At 45.6% G+C, this 17,264-nt stretch overlaps 1 protein-coding gene across 1 annotated transcript; it reads right to left on the bottom strand.

Moving 5' to 3' along the window:
* Positions 1 to 578: 578 nt before the first annotated feature.
* Positions 579 to 17,146, bottom strand: MTPN (myotrophin). The gene is made up of 4 exons (XM_048499625.1): positions 16,989 to 17,146; positions 7,858 to 7,971; positions 6,227 to 6,310; positions 579 to 3,261 (listed from the first exon to the last, which is right to left on the bottom strand). The coding sequence occupies exons 1-4, from the start codon at positions 17,058 to 17,060 to the stop codon at positions 3,175 to 3,177; spliced, it is 357 nt and encodes a 118-aa protein (XP_048355582.1). The 5' UTR covers positions 17,061 to 17,146; the 3' UTR covers positions 579 to 3,174.
* Positions 17,147 to 17,264: the final 118 nt, after the last annotated feature.

Below are 17,264 nucleotides of genomic sequence, written 5' to 3'. Positions count from 1 at the left end.
GCGGGGGTAATTTTCTGCTCCCCACATGACAAACTCTGCACGTGTCCACAGAGAAGGCTGCAATTGCCATCTCTGGCACCCCTGCCATAGGTTCGCCATCACTGGGATAAAGTGTTCTCCTCACACATAGGGCTTTGTGATCTCCTGAATGTATTTCCCTTTTATCTCTGAAAAGTCATTTTTCATGAGCGAGGGTGCCTCTGGAGCTAGAAGATGCACACAGGACTCATTCAATCTTGCACTAGAAATTGCTCTTATGAGAAACTTTTGAGGGGGCTGGTCTGCAGGAGGCACTGAGGGAAGTAGAATGACCTTGACATTAAGGAAGACTCAATCTTCATTGAAGGCAGCCCATTCCCTTTGGTTTTATGAGGTTCAGTGATCACCAACGCTCAAAGGGTGTCATCTGGGCCTTCCTCTATTTGATGATCACAACGCAATCTTGAGGCAGTGCGGACAGGAGCTGACTGTAACTGGCGATCTACCAGTTCTGAGATTCTGCACAATGGGCAGATGCAAAGCTTTAAAGGCCAACATGGACAGTTGCAGAGATAATCAGAAAAAGTCACCAGCCATCATTCGCTTTTCTCTAGAACACAGTTCAAGTTTATTCCATTCATTCTTGCAACACAAACTGAAACACGGCATCGTTTAGCAGTCATCAGATTATGAACCGTGATAATGATAAGCCCAACAGTGGGAAAACGTTACTGTCCAGGAAAGATTTAATATCAAAATGCACAGAGCACTGTTCTGCTACAAGTGTTGGGTAGAAAGATATGATGGTTTCTCCATTTATCAAACAGAAAATTCCCCCCCTGCAGGTTTTGCATGCAATGTAGCGACTGCTCGGCTGAGGTCATTCCGCTCTTACCAGCTTCTTCTATTCATCTATCCACTCATTTGGGATTTGTGGTAAGGAATGAAAACTATGTTCGGAAAGTGACGCCTGTACAAAGAGAGCCTTGAGACAATAAGACATTAGTTTAGACTGGAATCTGAAAGGAAATGATAGAGTACGGTTGCCAGAGGCTTGGTATTTGGATCGCTAGCTTCACTTCCTGCAAAGTTTCCTACCTGGAAGAGGTATTTGAATCAAGAATTTCCACCAGCTAAAAGTCAGCAAGAAAACAGCAAGACCATTTTCCTTCCCATAAGTACAGATAAAGTGACCTAGATTTTGTAATGTTTAAGCCAGAATCAAGTGCTTTCACACAGTGGCAAAACTAAGAGTACTTCACTTTTACTGAAGAGGAGCTCTACTATCAATAGTCTGGCCGTGTGCTCGGCAGATGATAGTGGCAGAAACTCATCAGGACTCATCAAGTGTGTCTGACATGAAGGTGTGGAAGGAGAAACTGAGAGGTCTACATAACAGTGAAAGATGCGGAGCCCAAAGTGCTGGGCCCAAAACTGCTAGAGAGATCCAAGCAGCCTAAGATTGTATCAGGAGGGCTCCTGATGGAAACAGCTGGCTGCAAAGAATTCTTAGAATTTCCCGCATGCTACATCAAGCAAAACGGTTTCCTTTCATTCCAGGTCAAGAGACCTTTCAAACAGGCTACAGAATCCAACAATCCAAACCAGAATTTACAGTCACATCAACCGATCTGACAACTCTGTTTACTGCCTAACATCTTCATCGAAACCTTTCCTGTAGCGCAAAAAGATCAAGATGAAGGCAGGTCTATAAGGACTGTTCATATCAGCTTGCTCCTCTGAAGTCCTGCACCAGTGGAATAGAGAGATTAGAGGGTTCTCTTTGGAGATTGGTTTGTTCCCCTCATAGATAAACCTTTGCTCAAAATATGAGTGTTTATCAGTGGCTGTAAGAGAGAAATGAAGTACAATTTGAGATGTGGTACTTGCTTCCAGTTCCACATGAATGACACTCTTCAGATAATATTCTCACTCCTTTTTGGAACAGTGAATTAATTGCTTTATTTTTCACTGAACGTTAAAGGTTCGCTCAGTACTATAAAGGCATACGCGATACCTGACAGCACGTACTTGGGAGGCGATCACACATCATGATGCAAAGCCAGGACAACTGTTACTGGGAAGGTTTACATGGCCCCAACATTATCCACAGTTTAAGTGCTGTTTCTACCACCAACTCCAAACCAACCAAACTTTACCGCAACACAAAGGCTTACAAGTGAACGTCCTTAAGAAAGCTATCTTGCAAAGTGTTGGTGAAGGGACTAGTATGAAACAGCCTTCTTTCTCAGACAAGAACTGCAGCCCACCCTACTAGCGCTGAATCTGTGGTATGGTGCTTTTTTGGTTTTTAAATAGTAAAAGGGTGAATTATATCTCATTCCAAAGGTGCATGCAGCGCTGGTAAGACCAATGTGGCGAGGATGCAGCTAGAACAAAGAATGCTCTGGTTTTATTTAAAAGAAGGGAAATAGCCTCGAAGATTGAGAGCCACTGCTACTTTCTAATGAAGACATTTCTGCCTCAATCACAAAGAGCAAAGCAAGCATCTTCTAGCACCAAGGAGCCTGGAGTCGTCTCTTTGTTCCAGCCCATTTTATGATACAGAGGGCAGGCATCCCCAATCAGAGGCCTGAACAGAGCACTAGGAAGTCTTTGGTAGCAGAGCACACACAATTCTCTGTGGAAACAATCAAGGACTCATGTGGCATCCGACTACCAAAGACTGAGCTATTAAGAACAAATGTTAGAAGCCCTCGTCGTTGCATGGTCTACCTGAGGCCCAAGGAGGTGGCTCAAGAGAAGCCGCTCCACCGCCTCGGTTTGAAATGAAGGTATAAAAGCACTCGGTTTTCACTGCCTTAACAAAATGAGAGTAGTGATACCTTTTCCAAAAAAGTCATAGAAGAATTAGAAAAGTGGAGGTGCCGCATTTCAGACCACGTTCTTCTCCCTTTTCCTAGCGGAGGTCCAGTCTCGCTAGAACAGGGAAAAGGCTGTGCCTTGAAAAGACAGTCCTAAGAAGAGACCAGTTGGAGGGATTTCTACTCTCTCCAGATGGAGTTCTCTGTTTTTTTAGAGGAACCCTGACAAATCGGGCTTAGTGTGATGGCTTTCCCTCCCTCCCTCGCCCCCTCCCCCCCACCTTTAGCAGAAGAAGCCAGAAGATAAAAAGAGTGACAGACAGGCAGCAGTGTGAGGCCACAGGAGAGACACAAGATTTCAGTCCATTCGTCACTGGAGAAGGGCCTTGATGGCTTGATTGTCGGTGGCTTCCAAGGCAGTCAGCCCATCCGGTCCTCTCACCGTCTTATCAGCACCCTGTCAAGAGACGAGAGAAGTGGCTGTCACTCTGAATACGAGGCCCAGCTGCACACACCAGCAGCACTTTCCCATGAGAAGAACTATAGTCATGGTTACGTTGCTTCTGTAAGGCCCATAATTCACGAGGATAGTGTCATCGTATTGTCAAAGGCTTTCAAGGCCAGAATCACCAAGGTGTTGTGTGGTTTCCGGGCTGTATGGCCGTTTTCTAGCAGCATTTTCTCCTGACATTTCTCCTCTGAAGATGCCAGCCACAGGTGCAGGTGAAACAGCAGGAGAAAATGCAGCCAGAACATGGCGATAGTGTCATCCTTTTTCCCCAAGCAATCTTTTAGCCTTCTAACTATATTTTACGGTTATCATTTGAAACTACCAATCGTTGAGAAGGAAGTCCACAATCCAAAATATGCAGAGTGGCATATCCTGTTTTTAGACAGGATGGAAACATTTGTTCATCTCAAGAATGCTTGAATTCATAGTATTTTGCAATTGCCTCTGGGCAAAATGACAATTCAAACAATGCCTACCCCGAGTCACTGAAACCCGAGGCATAGTTTTAAATCTTTACCCCCTGACTCTTATTCCTAGGCGCACACTTTATAGCCTACAATGGCCTGTGAAAGAAGGCCTGTTCACGTTAGGTTTGTTTAGCTTGCTGGCTTGTCTTTTTTACATGCATTTGTTTCATTTTGGAAACTTTTGTAAGCCATTTTGGTTCCTTTTGGGGAGAAGAGTGACATAGAAACTATGAAGTAAGTAAAAAAAAAACCTTATTCCAAGGCAAGGATCTCTCTCAAAATCCACGAGGTATCTGAAGGCCAGCAGTGGAATTCAAACATTGGTCTCTCCACCTATACGTGAGCTTCTAAAGCATGCTATAAAATCAGACCTGCATATAATTCTCTTCACACCCGCTTGTAACTATAGAAAATATTTAAAATGCTAAGCTACTTAGCTGTGACTGCTGCTTGCGTTCACTAAAGAGGTAACTGAGTAGCCACTCAGCCAGCATGGTGTAGTGGTTAAGAGCAGGTGGGCTCTAATCTGGAGAACCAGGTATGATTCCCCATTCCTCCACCTGAGTGGCAGACGCTTATCTGGTGAACCAAATGGGTTTCCGCACTCCTACATTCCTCCTGGGTGACCTTGGGTTAGTCACAGTTCTTCAGAACTGTGCCTCAGCCCCACCTACCTCACAAGGTGTCTCTTGTGGGGAGGGGAAGGGAGCTTGTAAGCCACCTTGAGTTTCCCTACAAGAGAGAAAGGTGGGATAGAAATCCAAATGCTTATTCTTCATCATCTCTGAAATGTGTTCAAATATATTCTCAGCACAAACAGAAGGTCAGAAAGTTATTTCACGGATGTATACCTCAACATTCTATCAAATCATTCTTGCGATGACAAACTTTAAGTCAGAAAACCATCAAAGGCTTCCATGGCCGGAATCAATGGGTTGTTGTGGGTTTTTCGGGCTGTGTGGTCATGGTCTGGTAGTTTCTGCTCCTAATGCTTCACTCGCATCTATGACCGGCATCACCGGCATCTTCAGAGGCATACCACGTCAAGATGTGTTTCTCTCTCTTCACACTATGCCATGAACAGAAACACATCTTACCATGCCATGCTTCTGACGATGCCAGCCATAGATGCGAGTGAAGCATTAGGAGCAGAAACTACCAGACCACGGCAACGCAGCCTGGAAAACCCACAGCAACTCAATCAAACTACAATATTGAAAAAAGTATTATCCAAAAAAAGGCACCAGCATGAAAAGAAAGAAGATACACAAATATTACAAATGGGAGACCCTGTAACTCAAGCAGATTGCTTTGCTTATGAGTAGTGAAAAATCAACACACCCACAAAATAATTGGTCTAATGTGCCCTAATCCAGTTTCAAATACAGGGAGAGACAAAGTAAGAAAGGCACATAAATGAGAAAGGAGGACACTATTCCTCACCTGTACACCACAACTAAGAAATCTCTGCCCCAAGTTTGACTGAGGGACATGGAGAAGGGAAGCAGGACTTTGAAGGACAACCTGTACTGAGAGTGAGAACAAGTACAGAAGCAGGGGTTCTTGCAGGCATTCTGACTGGAAGAGATTTAATGTGGCCTGAAGTGGAGCAAGATGGACCATGGGTCTGACGCAATCCAGCTGCTCCTTGGATGTGCCAAAAACTCGTTCCACCAATAAGTCCCTCTCCTGAACTCCCACCTTCAAGAAGGAATACTCCACACAGCAGATTCTTTCAAAAGAAGGCTTTTACCGTAGAGTTGCTATATGTACATGATACTATAGACAGAGTATGTTAAACAGTCCAACAAAGTGCTCCGCCAGGCACTTGTTTTCCTAAGGAACAAACATACAGTACATTGCTGTTGCTTATATACATGGTTCCACCAATCACTGTAAAGGTCACTTGCAACTGGATTGAACTGGTCTGCTTGCTGTTCTCTAGCTGTCAGATCATTCCTTTCTTGCTGACTCATACCTCTGCTGGAAAGGATATGATCACCATGATCTAACTGTCATGACAATCTGATGCAATCCAGCTGCTCCTAGAATGTGCCAGGGATTGCATTTGGAAAGTTCCTTGTGCCAAAAACTCGTTCCACCAATAAGTCCCTCTCCTGAACACATGGGAGGGGTGTGCGCTACCCAATTAGTACAGAGACAAACTGCTCCCAATTGAAAACAACTGCACCTGATTAAATGGGCTCCAAATGAGGCCACTCAGTACCGACTACCATGAACTGTCTCCTTGTTTTATAAAGCTATTGACTCCCAGCAACACCCCAGTTGTTGGAATGGGTAAGGAGGTTCAGGTCCCATTTCTTTTGAGAGGATCCCTTATTCCAGCACTCCTGCTCTCCAGAACAATAAGCAGCCTGACCTCCTTGTTGGATGGAGGTCTTAAACTGGTCACCCTGTTATCAGGCAGCCCCCGTGAGTCTCACCTTGGACAGGAGTAGCTTCACACAAGACAAGTGGTCTTCGTAGACTGCTGAAAGGAGTGGAGTGATACTGTGCTTGTCTGGAGCCTGGAAAGAGAAAGACCACACTTGGTGAAAAACAATCAAACCTCCACAATATCGAGACCCGTCTTGGTCTTGCCATGTATCCAGGGGGGCCTGTGGCATCCTGGCTATTACCGCCTACAGTAATATTTAGAGCTGTGCTATGTAGAAAAGAACAGGATAACTGTACTGGCTATTCAAGGGAGTTTGCACCTGGGTCCTTCCTCAGAGCACAGCCTCGGAGAGCTGTGAGCTTGGGAACTGCTGGTGGGAAGATGAAGGAAGGGGGTTGCCTAGCAACAGTGCAAAGGGAAGGGGTGCGAAGTGCGGATTGATGGAAGAGCCAAGTTTAAAAGCTTTCAGTTTTGGCAAAGATCCTAGAAGTGCATCCTGTCTGAACTCCAATAAAAAAAATCATTTCATTTTCTGCTTATTTGGGAGGTCTATGGGACATGACAACTAGTTCGGACAAGCTTTTATAACACTCTAATAAAGTCATGGTGGTTATTCTGAAAAGGCATAGAAGAACTTAATCCAAATAAAACAGTGGCCAGTATCTAATCACACAATCTGAAATTTTAAGGTCTTGGAAGAGAGAGCTGAAGTTTCTATTCATTCTGCAGCTCACTGAACCTGTTTTCTTGGGGGTCAGAGGACCCACCCTCAGAAAGAGCCATGGGGACAAAATGAGGGTTTGCAGTGGAAGGGGAAATGGTAGAAAACACTCCGCTCACCTGCTGAAAACCTGAGCATCCTTAAGGCTTAGATGTGTGGCTGCATGCAGGCCACTGATATCCTACAAACAGTATTTCAAGAAGATGGGACCCATTTATTATTCACTGACATTCTAATGATGAAGCAAATGGATTTATTCTGCACTTGGTCTAACAGGAGCTATTCTGGCAAGGCATTCATTATGTAACACTCTACAGAAGGAGAGATGGAACAGGCATTCACACAGCTTGTTGGATATACTGCTGAATCAAACTAAGTGGAGTCACCCAGATCAACCCGATCAGTTCTTTTCAATTACCAGGACTAGCCAATTACTCAGTGCTGGAGTCTGCGTAGCTCTTAAAAGCATCATGAGACTTAAGAGATTGTCATTGCTCACTCTCATTCTACCATCTCTTTTAGTATGCCAAGTTTTGAAACTACACAAATCCCTGCAAAGCATGGGACAGGATGGAAGAAGTGGAGTTATGAAGCCTGTACAGTACGAGTTGGATCTCTTAAAAACCTTCCTCCAATTAGCCATTCACACAGAGTTTTATCCAGGTCCGACTGACTGCAGTGAACATACATTAACTGGTTCTGGTGAGTTTTCCAAGCTGCGTGGCCATGGTCTGGTGGATCTTGTTCCTAACCTTTCACCTGCATCTGTGGCTGGCATCTTCAGAGGTGTATCACAGAAGGAAGTCTGTTACACACTGTGTCACCTCTGAAGATGCCAGCCACAGATGCAGGCGAAACGTTAGGAACAAGATCCACCAGACCATGGCCACACAGCCTGGAAAACCCATCAGAACCAGTTGAATCCGGCCGTGAAAGCCTTCGACAAGACAACATACGTTAACATCCGCTCCTTTCAGCAGAAGGAACTCCAGAATCTCAAGCTGCCCGCAATCCGTCGCATAGTGAAGAGGTTTCCGCCCGCCTTCCAGCGTCCGATTCACATCTTCACCCTTTTACAAGAAGAAACATCCATGAGAACTCTAAGCTATGTTTGAAAACATGGCTCGATTGGGCTGGTCATCCTTCAAGTCAAACTACAGCAGTCCCCACTTCTTGTGTCCCAAACTCATTTCAGAGATCTTACAGCAATCGAGGCAATGTGGCAAAACCATATCTGGGTTCAAGAAAGAAGAAGAGTTTGAATTTATACCCCACCTTTCTCTCCCGCAAGGAGACTCAAGTTGGCTTACAAGCTCCTTTCCCTTCCTCTCCCCACAACAAGCACCTTGTGAGGCAGGTGGGGCTGAGAGAATTCCAAGGTCACCCAGCAGGAATGTAGGAGTGCAGAAACACATCTGGTTCACCAGATAAGCCCCCGCCACTCAGGTGGAGGAGTGGGGAATCATACCCAGTTCTCCAGATTAAAATCCACCTGCTCTTAACCACTATACCATGCTGAAACAGGAAGGGTGATGAAAACAGATGAAACCTGTTTTACCCAAGACATGTAGTCTTCAAAGTGTTAGCCACAATACAGGTTTGTGTGTTACTTCCTCTCTTTCAGCCACCCCCGTCTTCCCTGGTTGGCAGTCAGATCATGTCCCCTAGTTCTTTTTTTGGCATTATCAGGCCCACTGAATACATCTGGCATGGCTTCCAGTCTAAAAAAAAATATTTCCCTCTCCCCACTAAAATAGTTATTCATTAACTAAATATTCTAGAGGCAGCCTTCCTAAGTGCATGGGGTTATTTTTTAGCTACACCTTTCTCGTTTCCAGGCCATGGTGCCTAGCTTCAAATTAAGGACACAGTCAAATGTTTTACACTAATTCTATTTCACAGGCAAATAAATTAGGTTCAAAATGAATCCAGATAGTTCTTACTATGGTCCAGGAACAAAAACAAAACCAGCACATGTACCTTAAAACATTGAATTTAGGAGCATTGTGCTTTCAGGAGCTGTGATTGTAATAATTCTTCTACATGCTGACTTGATAAGCCTGACAAGGAAGAATTAACATTTAAGTCAAAAGACAGACTAAACCAGTGGTTCTCAACCTTTCTAATGCTGCGACCCTTTAATACAGATCCTCATGTTGTGGTGACCCCCAACCCTAACATTTATCCATTTTATAGATGGAGAACACTGATGCAGAGAGTCTTAGGCGACCCCTGTGAAAGGGTCGTTGGACCCCCAAAGGGGTCCCGACCCCCAGGTTGAGAACCACTGGACTAGACATTCCTAAAAGGGAACCCTGTGTGTCAAGTATATCTTTTTCGTCCTGCTCACTTTAGAAATTAAATTTTCTGAATCACTCCTGTGTTTTGTACTTATCTAACAAAATTTACACCTGGCCGTCACCCTCGTAACAGCCACCGAGGCGACTCACCAGTCAAAAGATGCTCCAATGGTGCAAGGGGTACCCCTCTGGCAGAGGGGGCAAGTGCTGGCAGCCAGCCACCTCTCAGCTGTGTAATGTCAAAACCTGGAAGTCAGTGCTGCTGCTCAAATGCCGTGTACGACAGGACAGGACAGGGCATTACTGGGGGTGGAGCCAATGTTAGTCGGCATCCACCAGCGTTCCAGCCTGGAAACTTCAGCCCCCAGACTTTTCAACAATGGGGTGATTTGGGCAGCGGAAATATTCCAAGTTTCCCTCCCTTCTGTGCTGCCCAAAGCCCCTTCGGAGGCAACGCAGCACCGCCTTTGCCTCACTGCCACAGGTTGCAGTGCCCCCCCCCCTCGCACAAACACACACACAAACTGGACTGTGCTGTAATGTATCCTCTACATTTAGTATGAATCCACAAACCCAGTTGAGTCAGCTTCTGGAATTAGATGAATGAATTCAGTTTACTGCCTGTACTATTCAAACCACTATGGTATAAGCCCTTTTAAAAAATGTTTAATGATCACTACTTAACTGTGCAAGTCCAAATTTATACTTTCAAAGAGTTATTGCTTTCCTTATTGGATTCAAGTGGGCAAGCATGTGGATCTGAAGTAGAAGAGCAAGATTCGAATCCAGGAGCCCCTTAAACACAAACAAGAGTTAAACCTCCCTTCATCACATGTGTTGTATCTGTTGAAGGGAACTGTGATTCTCAAAAGCTTATACAAAGGAGATCTTGTTGGTCTTCCAAGTTGCCACTGGGCTCGAATCTTGCTCTTCCCCTCATTATTTATCTTTGATTTTAGCTCTGTTTTTCCCTGTTTTTCTCCAGTAAAAATGATCTCTTTGTAAACTGAACCCTGAAAACCATTACAGAACGCTTATCAGCATTAACACCTTAATCCCTTGAGACTGCTGAATTCACACCTCTGGATCCGATACTCCCTGCTCTTATCCCGAACAGCAACACACAACCCACCACCATGCATCCTCCCCATAACTTTGAACTTACGAGCTTGTTTCAGTCCATTGCTAACCCCGCTGCAACTATTTAGAGAAAAGATATCGGGGGTCAAAGCAGCAAGCCCCCTTAAATCAACAATTCACCACACCAGGGCACCAAAGAATACACCCCTGCAATGATATACAATACGTTAAATTAAAAAGTGCGGACTTTTGTAAACAGATACTGTAGGCCCGGGAAAGGTACCAAATGGACTTATCGGAAGCATAACTTGTTTTCAAGAGAAAGGCAGCAACCTTTGGGGAACTAACATCTGTAAGGGAGTGAAGATGTTTAAAGGCCAAATAGAATGGGAAAAGTCAGAAAGATGATTCATCAATAAGCAGATCTAGGAACATATTTCTATCATGTGCAATTAGGCAGGGCAAAGGCTAAGGAATCACTTCCCTGAGGGAAAGAACAGCCAAGGGGACAGGACTGAAGCTGAGTAAGCCACCTTACAAAGGCTGCTAAAGAACAACGACAAGTAGTGTGCCTTTGGGAATGGCAGGCACGACATCATAAATTCTGCTAGCCTGTGTCAGCATTCATACAGAGACTGAGGGACATGTGTTGGGCCAGGAGAGTCCCAAAATTCATCCAAACAACGACACAGGAATTTCAGGGCTGCAGCAATTGCTGCCATCCATTCAATCCCCTATTTAATCCACCCTGGGTTGTAAGAACAACAGAGGCGCTTTTGATTACACAGAATTTGAAAAAGTTACGGACACATGACCTGAACTGGAATTTGGCCTTTATAAAGGGAATTTCGGTTCTTACAGTCTCTATACTCCCACGTGTACAGTCAAAGATGCCAGAAAAATATACAATGGCTGTGCCTTGAAGGCATGAAACCTGCACACACTGGCTCTGAGGTGGAAGGCTTGGAAAATTCATCCAGGAGCAAAGGATTACACGGAGGGAAGGATTAGGAAGAACAGGAACAGTTTCCATCCATGGAAATTTGAACAGGAGATCACAGGCATAGATATTACGAGACCTGGCACTTGTTAGGGTCTGTGTGATGCAGTTCCGACGCCAGAGTACACAGCACATTAGGAACGCTTGCAGGGTTGGGTAAGCAGGAGCAGCAGACGGAAGACAGGCGTTGGAGCTGCAGAGGGGGAAGACAATCGGAAACCTGATAGAGATGAGGTGGAAAGGAAACAGAGCTGGTTGAGTGTATTGGAGGAGAGTAATAAAGTGGGGGAAAAGGGGAGGGAAATAGTCAGGAATTGCCAGGGGAGCAGGGAGTGGCACAGCGCACCTGTACGCCACATTGGCATGTTTTCAGGATGGAAGCAGCTCCCGTTGGTAGGGATGCTGAGTCAGACACAACACTCCCCGAGATACTGAAGTAAGAGGAAACGCTTTAGGGTAACACTTTGTTATCCTGACAATGTTATCAGATATACATGCCACAGTCATGTCAGGCGTCTTTGAAGCAAGACTAATCGCTCAAATGTTTTCTCATGTCGCTTTTCCCTATATTATGTAATCAGATCCAAACTGTATCCAGCTTGGCAGACTGCTTTAATGGCAGCAAAATCATTTTTAAAGCACAGGATATACCAGCCTGGCAGAGTGGTAAAGGGTGGTGAACTCTAATCTGGTGCACTGGGTTTGTTTCCCCATTCCTCCACATGACCGGCAGATTCTTATCTGGTGAACTGGATTTGTCTCCCTACTCTTACACATAAAACTGGCAGAGACACCTTGGGTTAGTCCCAGTTCTTTCAGAACTCTCTCAGCCCCACCTTCCTCGCAAGGTGTCTGTTGCAGGAAGAGGAAGGGAAGGCAATCGTAAGCTGCTTGTAAGACTCCTTACAGTTGGGAAAAGCAGACTGTTTTCTTCTAATGGCCGAATGAGATACAAAAGCAGCAGTTGCTCATCCAACACCCAGTTGCCCAATTCAGGGCGAGAGCTGTAAGGGTCTCATATTGACCAGCAAAAAGGGGCACCATCTGAACATCCAAATCTGCCATCAGCTGGATCAGATCACTGCTCAATCCAAATTAGTAATCTACTCTGGCTGGCAGTGGATCTCCAGGGTCTCAGGCAGGGATCTTTCAGATTACCTGCCACCCCCTCCTTCAACTGGAGATGCCCAGGATTGAACCTGGGACCTTCTGCAGGCCATGGAGCTATGATAAGGGCAGAAATCTGCCCCCTGTGGCTTGCCTTTCTGCAGTTTCTTGTCCCAAAATTGCTCATCTTAGCAGAGATATGGGGAAGTAGCCTTCAGCGGGAAGAAGGCATCTGCGAAGAGAAACAAAAAGGAGACAAGAAGACAGTGTGGGGTCAGTTGTTCTCACCCCACTAACTTTGCTGTTTTGAACTAACTAACTTTGCTGTTTTGAAAAAAAAATTAGACACCCAAACCATTCATTCTACATGATGAGGACTACTCCATTTTTAAACACAGGATAGACGCTGTCATCCTCAATTTGATTCCAAGTTATGACAAAACTCCACTGCCAATCTCATTTCTTTCATTTACACTCCGCCATTCTCGGCTAGAGACCCTGGAGACCCCAGGGAGGTCAGTCAACAGCACAGATCTAGATAGCTCCGAGATGGCATAAAGCAGCTGTGTGCATTCGGTTTCGGAACCTGGTTGATTAGTGAGAAATTCAGTGTTTTTTTTAATTAATTTCTCCCTGTTCTTTTTACTCGTTTTAATGCAACACGCACAGTTAATTAGCTGATGGAAACAAAATCGGCCCGTTGCACCTTGGAGACACTTATAGCTAAAAGTAGGGATACTACGCTTTGATAGTCCAGATATGCTAGCCCAGTGGTGGCGAACCTATGGCACGGGTGCCAGAGGTGGCACTCAGAGCCCTCTCTGTGGGCACGCGTGCACAGAGTTCATTATGTGATAATACTGTAATAATTTCAGGGAAATTATTAGCATTAAACCTAAGACCTAGTTTTGGGGAAGCACTGTAGGTAACCCTGTTAAGCGTTGTTAAACCCCACTGATTTTCATGGGAAGAACGAAAGCATGATCCTTTACCTAGGAGTAAGCTCGGTTGCTGGCAATGGGGTTTGCTTCTGAGTAAACCCTCCTAGGGTCGTGATTCACCTGTTCAAAGCGTTACACAGTGGCTTTAAAGCAAAGCCACCGGCTACCACCAAGCTTACTCTTACGTAACGCGCGCCTCTGAGGCAACCGTTTTTTCTATACTAAAACCTCAGTATTCAGGTTAAATTGCCGTGTTGGCACTTTGCGATAAATAAATGGGTTTTGGGTTGCAGTTTGGGCACTCAGTCTCAAAAAGGTTCGCCATCACTGTGCTAGCCTGTAGCGGCAAAATGAAACAAGAGCTCAACAGCCACCAAGAAACTAGCAGAATTTGTTCCAGCATCTGTTTTCTTGAGCAGATGGCTAAAGTCTCCTAAGAACCACTGGGTGGGCTTTCCTTTATCTTACAAATATAAAAGCATCCACCTAACGGATGTAGGTTTCACACATCTGAAGGTGTCAACTCCAGAAAGCTTATGCTAAAATGTTGTTAGCGTTTATAAAGTGCCACTAGAATCCTGTTTAGCTCCTCAGACAAGGTGTAGATGAACCATTTATCATGCATCAGAAATAAAGATGAGCAAGAGTACGCTCATCCAACCCCCCAATATTTAATACCAGAGGATGGAGTTAGGGCCACAGGCATAAAAAACTTTAACAGGGGATCAGACAGATTCATGAAGGCCAGAGTTATTAGTGCCTACTAGCAATACTGACTGAAGGGAACTTTCATGTTCAAACGCTGTCAACCTCTAAATCCCAGGGCCAGGAGGCAGCGTCAGAAGAGGGCCTTGGCCTCAATGCCCTGTTTGTTTTGCTTTCCAGAGAAGCTGGTTGACTACTGTGTGAGGCAGGATGCCGGACTAGATGGACCCTGATTTTTCCTATCCATCAGGGCTCTTCTTTTGTTCTTTAATGAAAGGGCTTTCAAATGGAGGAAGAAAAGAGATAAAATTACATCAAATGGGACAGCGCCTTCCTTCTCCTTGTTCTAAACTTTAGATTGCAACATGTCATTGTTGTAGTTATTTTTATTTGTATGCCGTTCACAAGTACACAAGATGGATTACGAGTATAATTAAAACATTTTCAGTAAGTAACAGGATTACAACATATAAATAGCATTTAAATTTACCATAAAGGATTCTTCAAAACACAAAATAACACACGTAGCCTGGGATCGCTGAAGGAGTGTGCGTATGCAAACCTAACTGTTTAAGGCAGGGGTAGGGAACCTGCGGCTCTCCAGATGTTCAGGAACTACCATTCCCATCAGCCTCTGTCAGCATGGCCAATTGGCCATGCTGGTAGGGGCTGATGGGAATTGTAGTTCCTGAACATCTGGAGAGCTGCAGGTTCCCTACCCCTGGTTTAAGGGAACAAGTTCATAAACGTAAGAAAAATGTTATCCCTGCCAAAAGTCACCCCCTTCATTAGCACCATTTCATTGCAGCTTTATTTACTATTAAGATTTATTCCCCACCTTTTACAATAGTCTTAGGGCGGGCTACAATAAAAGCCATAACAAAATCCCATAAAACAACAGATATAACTGCTGTAAATAAATAACCACTACAGAAATAACCACTATAATTTACTGGTGGTCCCCGGCCCCTCCATGATGCGGCTGGCCTCCACGCGGGCCAGGTGGAACACCCTTCCTCCAGCTGTCCAGGCCCTGCGGGATCTTGGTGAATTCTGCAGGGCCTGTAAGACTGAGTTGTTCCGCCAGGCCTTTGGAGCAACCAGCGGCTGAGTATGGCGCCCCTGCTCGGTTACATCTAGATTACCCTCCTATGGAGGAGTCCAGCCATTCCCTAGGGGAGGGCTTTAAGAAAAAGGGTTTACCGGGTGCCTTCTACTATGGTATTACCGCTGTTTTTAATGAAATTCAGTATATTTTAACGATGGAGCCTCTGTGGGTTGCTGTTGTTTTAATTGTATAGTTTGCTCCCGAACTTGATTTGTATTAGTTTTGTTGTACACCGCCCGGAGCCCCTCGGGGATAGGGCGGTATAAAAATCTAAATAATAAATAAATAAAATATAAAACCATAAAAAATTCTAGACTCTAAAGGTCCCACCACAACCACCCAAAAAGTGGATGAGTGTACAGGGCACCTTGAGCCCCAATCCCAGTGTGTGTGTGTGGGGGGGGGGGGGAGGACCAGTCAAATACCCAGATGAAGAGGCCAGACGCTGAAACTCCAGGAGAGTAGGCCTCTAATGGGAGGGCATTCCACAGTGAAGGGCAACTGTTGAGAATACCCTATGGGCCACGCCACCTCCCTCTGAAGGGGGCAAAACTGCCAGCCGGCTTCCCCCTCTGACCTCAATGCCCAGGCAGGAATATATGGGCCAACTGCTCTCTCAAGTACCCAGGACTGAAACCGGTCATGCCTACAATGCCCTCCTGAAGAATTCTGCGTGCCTCCGCCCCACATGCTGCTCTCCCAACGAAGCTTCCTGAGACAAAGCACTTGAGCAGCAGGAATAGTTATGACTTACAGGATGAGAGGGCAGGAAAAAATCCTGGCCAATGCTAAAGTAGTTTTCTGCGATCCTCACCACAAAAATAAAAAGAAATGTAGGCTGAAATTTAAAGCACCTCCGGGCTTCTCCCTGGAGAACAGCTTGTAAAAGCCTGCACCTGCCCAACCCAGCCACCACGCCCACAACTAGGCTGGTTTTTGCCCTCGGGTTAAGGATCACAGCTGGAACCTCATCTCCATTTGTATATCGACTTTACATAAATAGGTTTTAAAGTTTTAACTGAGTGTTATATTTATTTCCCAGTTTTTAAGTCACACAGCATGTGAGAATAATATTTCCTCAGAATGCTAATTGTTATATATGGTACAAGAATTTGTATTGGTTTCTTCTAAGTTCTATGGACGGCCTATGGATGCAATAAAATAAACCTCTTCTTCATCTCCATTTGCAAAAAGACAGCAGTATAACAGAACCCACGAGAACACCCCTGAGCATGAACAGAGTACAAGGGAGCTGTAAAACTGGGACATTCTTCTGCTCCAGCCACCTGGAGCAACAAGAAATAGCGTAGTGGCTAAAATTGTGGGATTAGGGCCTGGAAGACCCAGGTTTGAATCTCTCCTTGTGTCATGGAAGTTTGCTGGATGAGGTCGGACTAGTCAAGCGCTCTCAGCCCTGACCTACCTCACAGGGCTGTTGTGAGGATAAAATGAAGAAAAGAACGCGGCAAACCCCTTTGGGGCTCCGATGAGTGGAAAGGTGGGGTATAAATGAATGACATAAATCCAATAGCTTTTATTTTCGCCCCCCTCCCGCGATGATGAAGCTCTGGAAGACCCAGGTTTGAATCCCCATAGGTGCTATAGAAGCTTGCTGGATGATCTTAGGCCAGGCACATACTCTCAGCCCTGACCTACCTCACAGTGCTGTCGTGAGGATAAAATGACGGACGAGATCAGCCCCTTTGGGTCCCCACTGGGTGGAATACCGAGATATAAGTAAATGGCATAAATCCAATTGTTTTTACTTTCGCCCCCCAGACTGATGAGCCCCGCCCCTTCTCCATCAGCCCCCCTTGCACGCACGCACGCACGCAAGGAGCCTCACCTTGGCCACGAAGTCTTTCACCTCGTCCAGGTCGCCGTTCTTGAGGGCCCACATGAACTCCTTGTCCGACATCGCGGACGCCGCTCTGACAGCGGGCGCAGCCAGGCGAAGAAGGACCGGTGAGGCTCAAACGGAAGGGGCGGGGCCGCACCGGAAGTGGGCGAGCAAGACCCTCCTCCTGCGGCCGTAACGGTCGCCCAACGGCCGCTAGAGGATGCGTGCGCATCCCGCCGGAGTTTCTTCCCCCGCCCCTCCCGCCGGTCTCAGCTGGACCAA

This window comes from Sphaerodactylus townsendi, linkage group LG06 (assembly GCF_021028975.2).
Source record: "Sphaerodactylus townsendi isolate TG3544 linkage group LG06, MPM_Stown_v2.3, whole genome shotgun sequence".
NCBI lineage: Eukaryota > Metazoa > Chordata > Lepidosauria > Squamata > Sphaerodactylidae > Sphaerodactylus > Sphaerodactylus townsendi.
The sequence above is the reverse complement of the archived record's forward strand: the minus strand, read 5'-3'. Positions and strand labels throughout refer to the sequence as shown.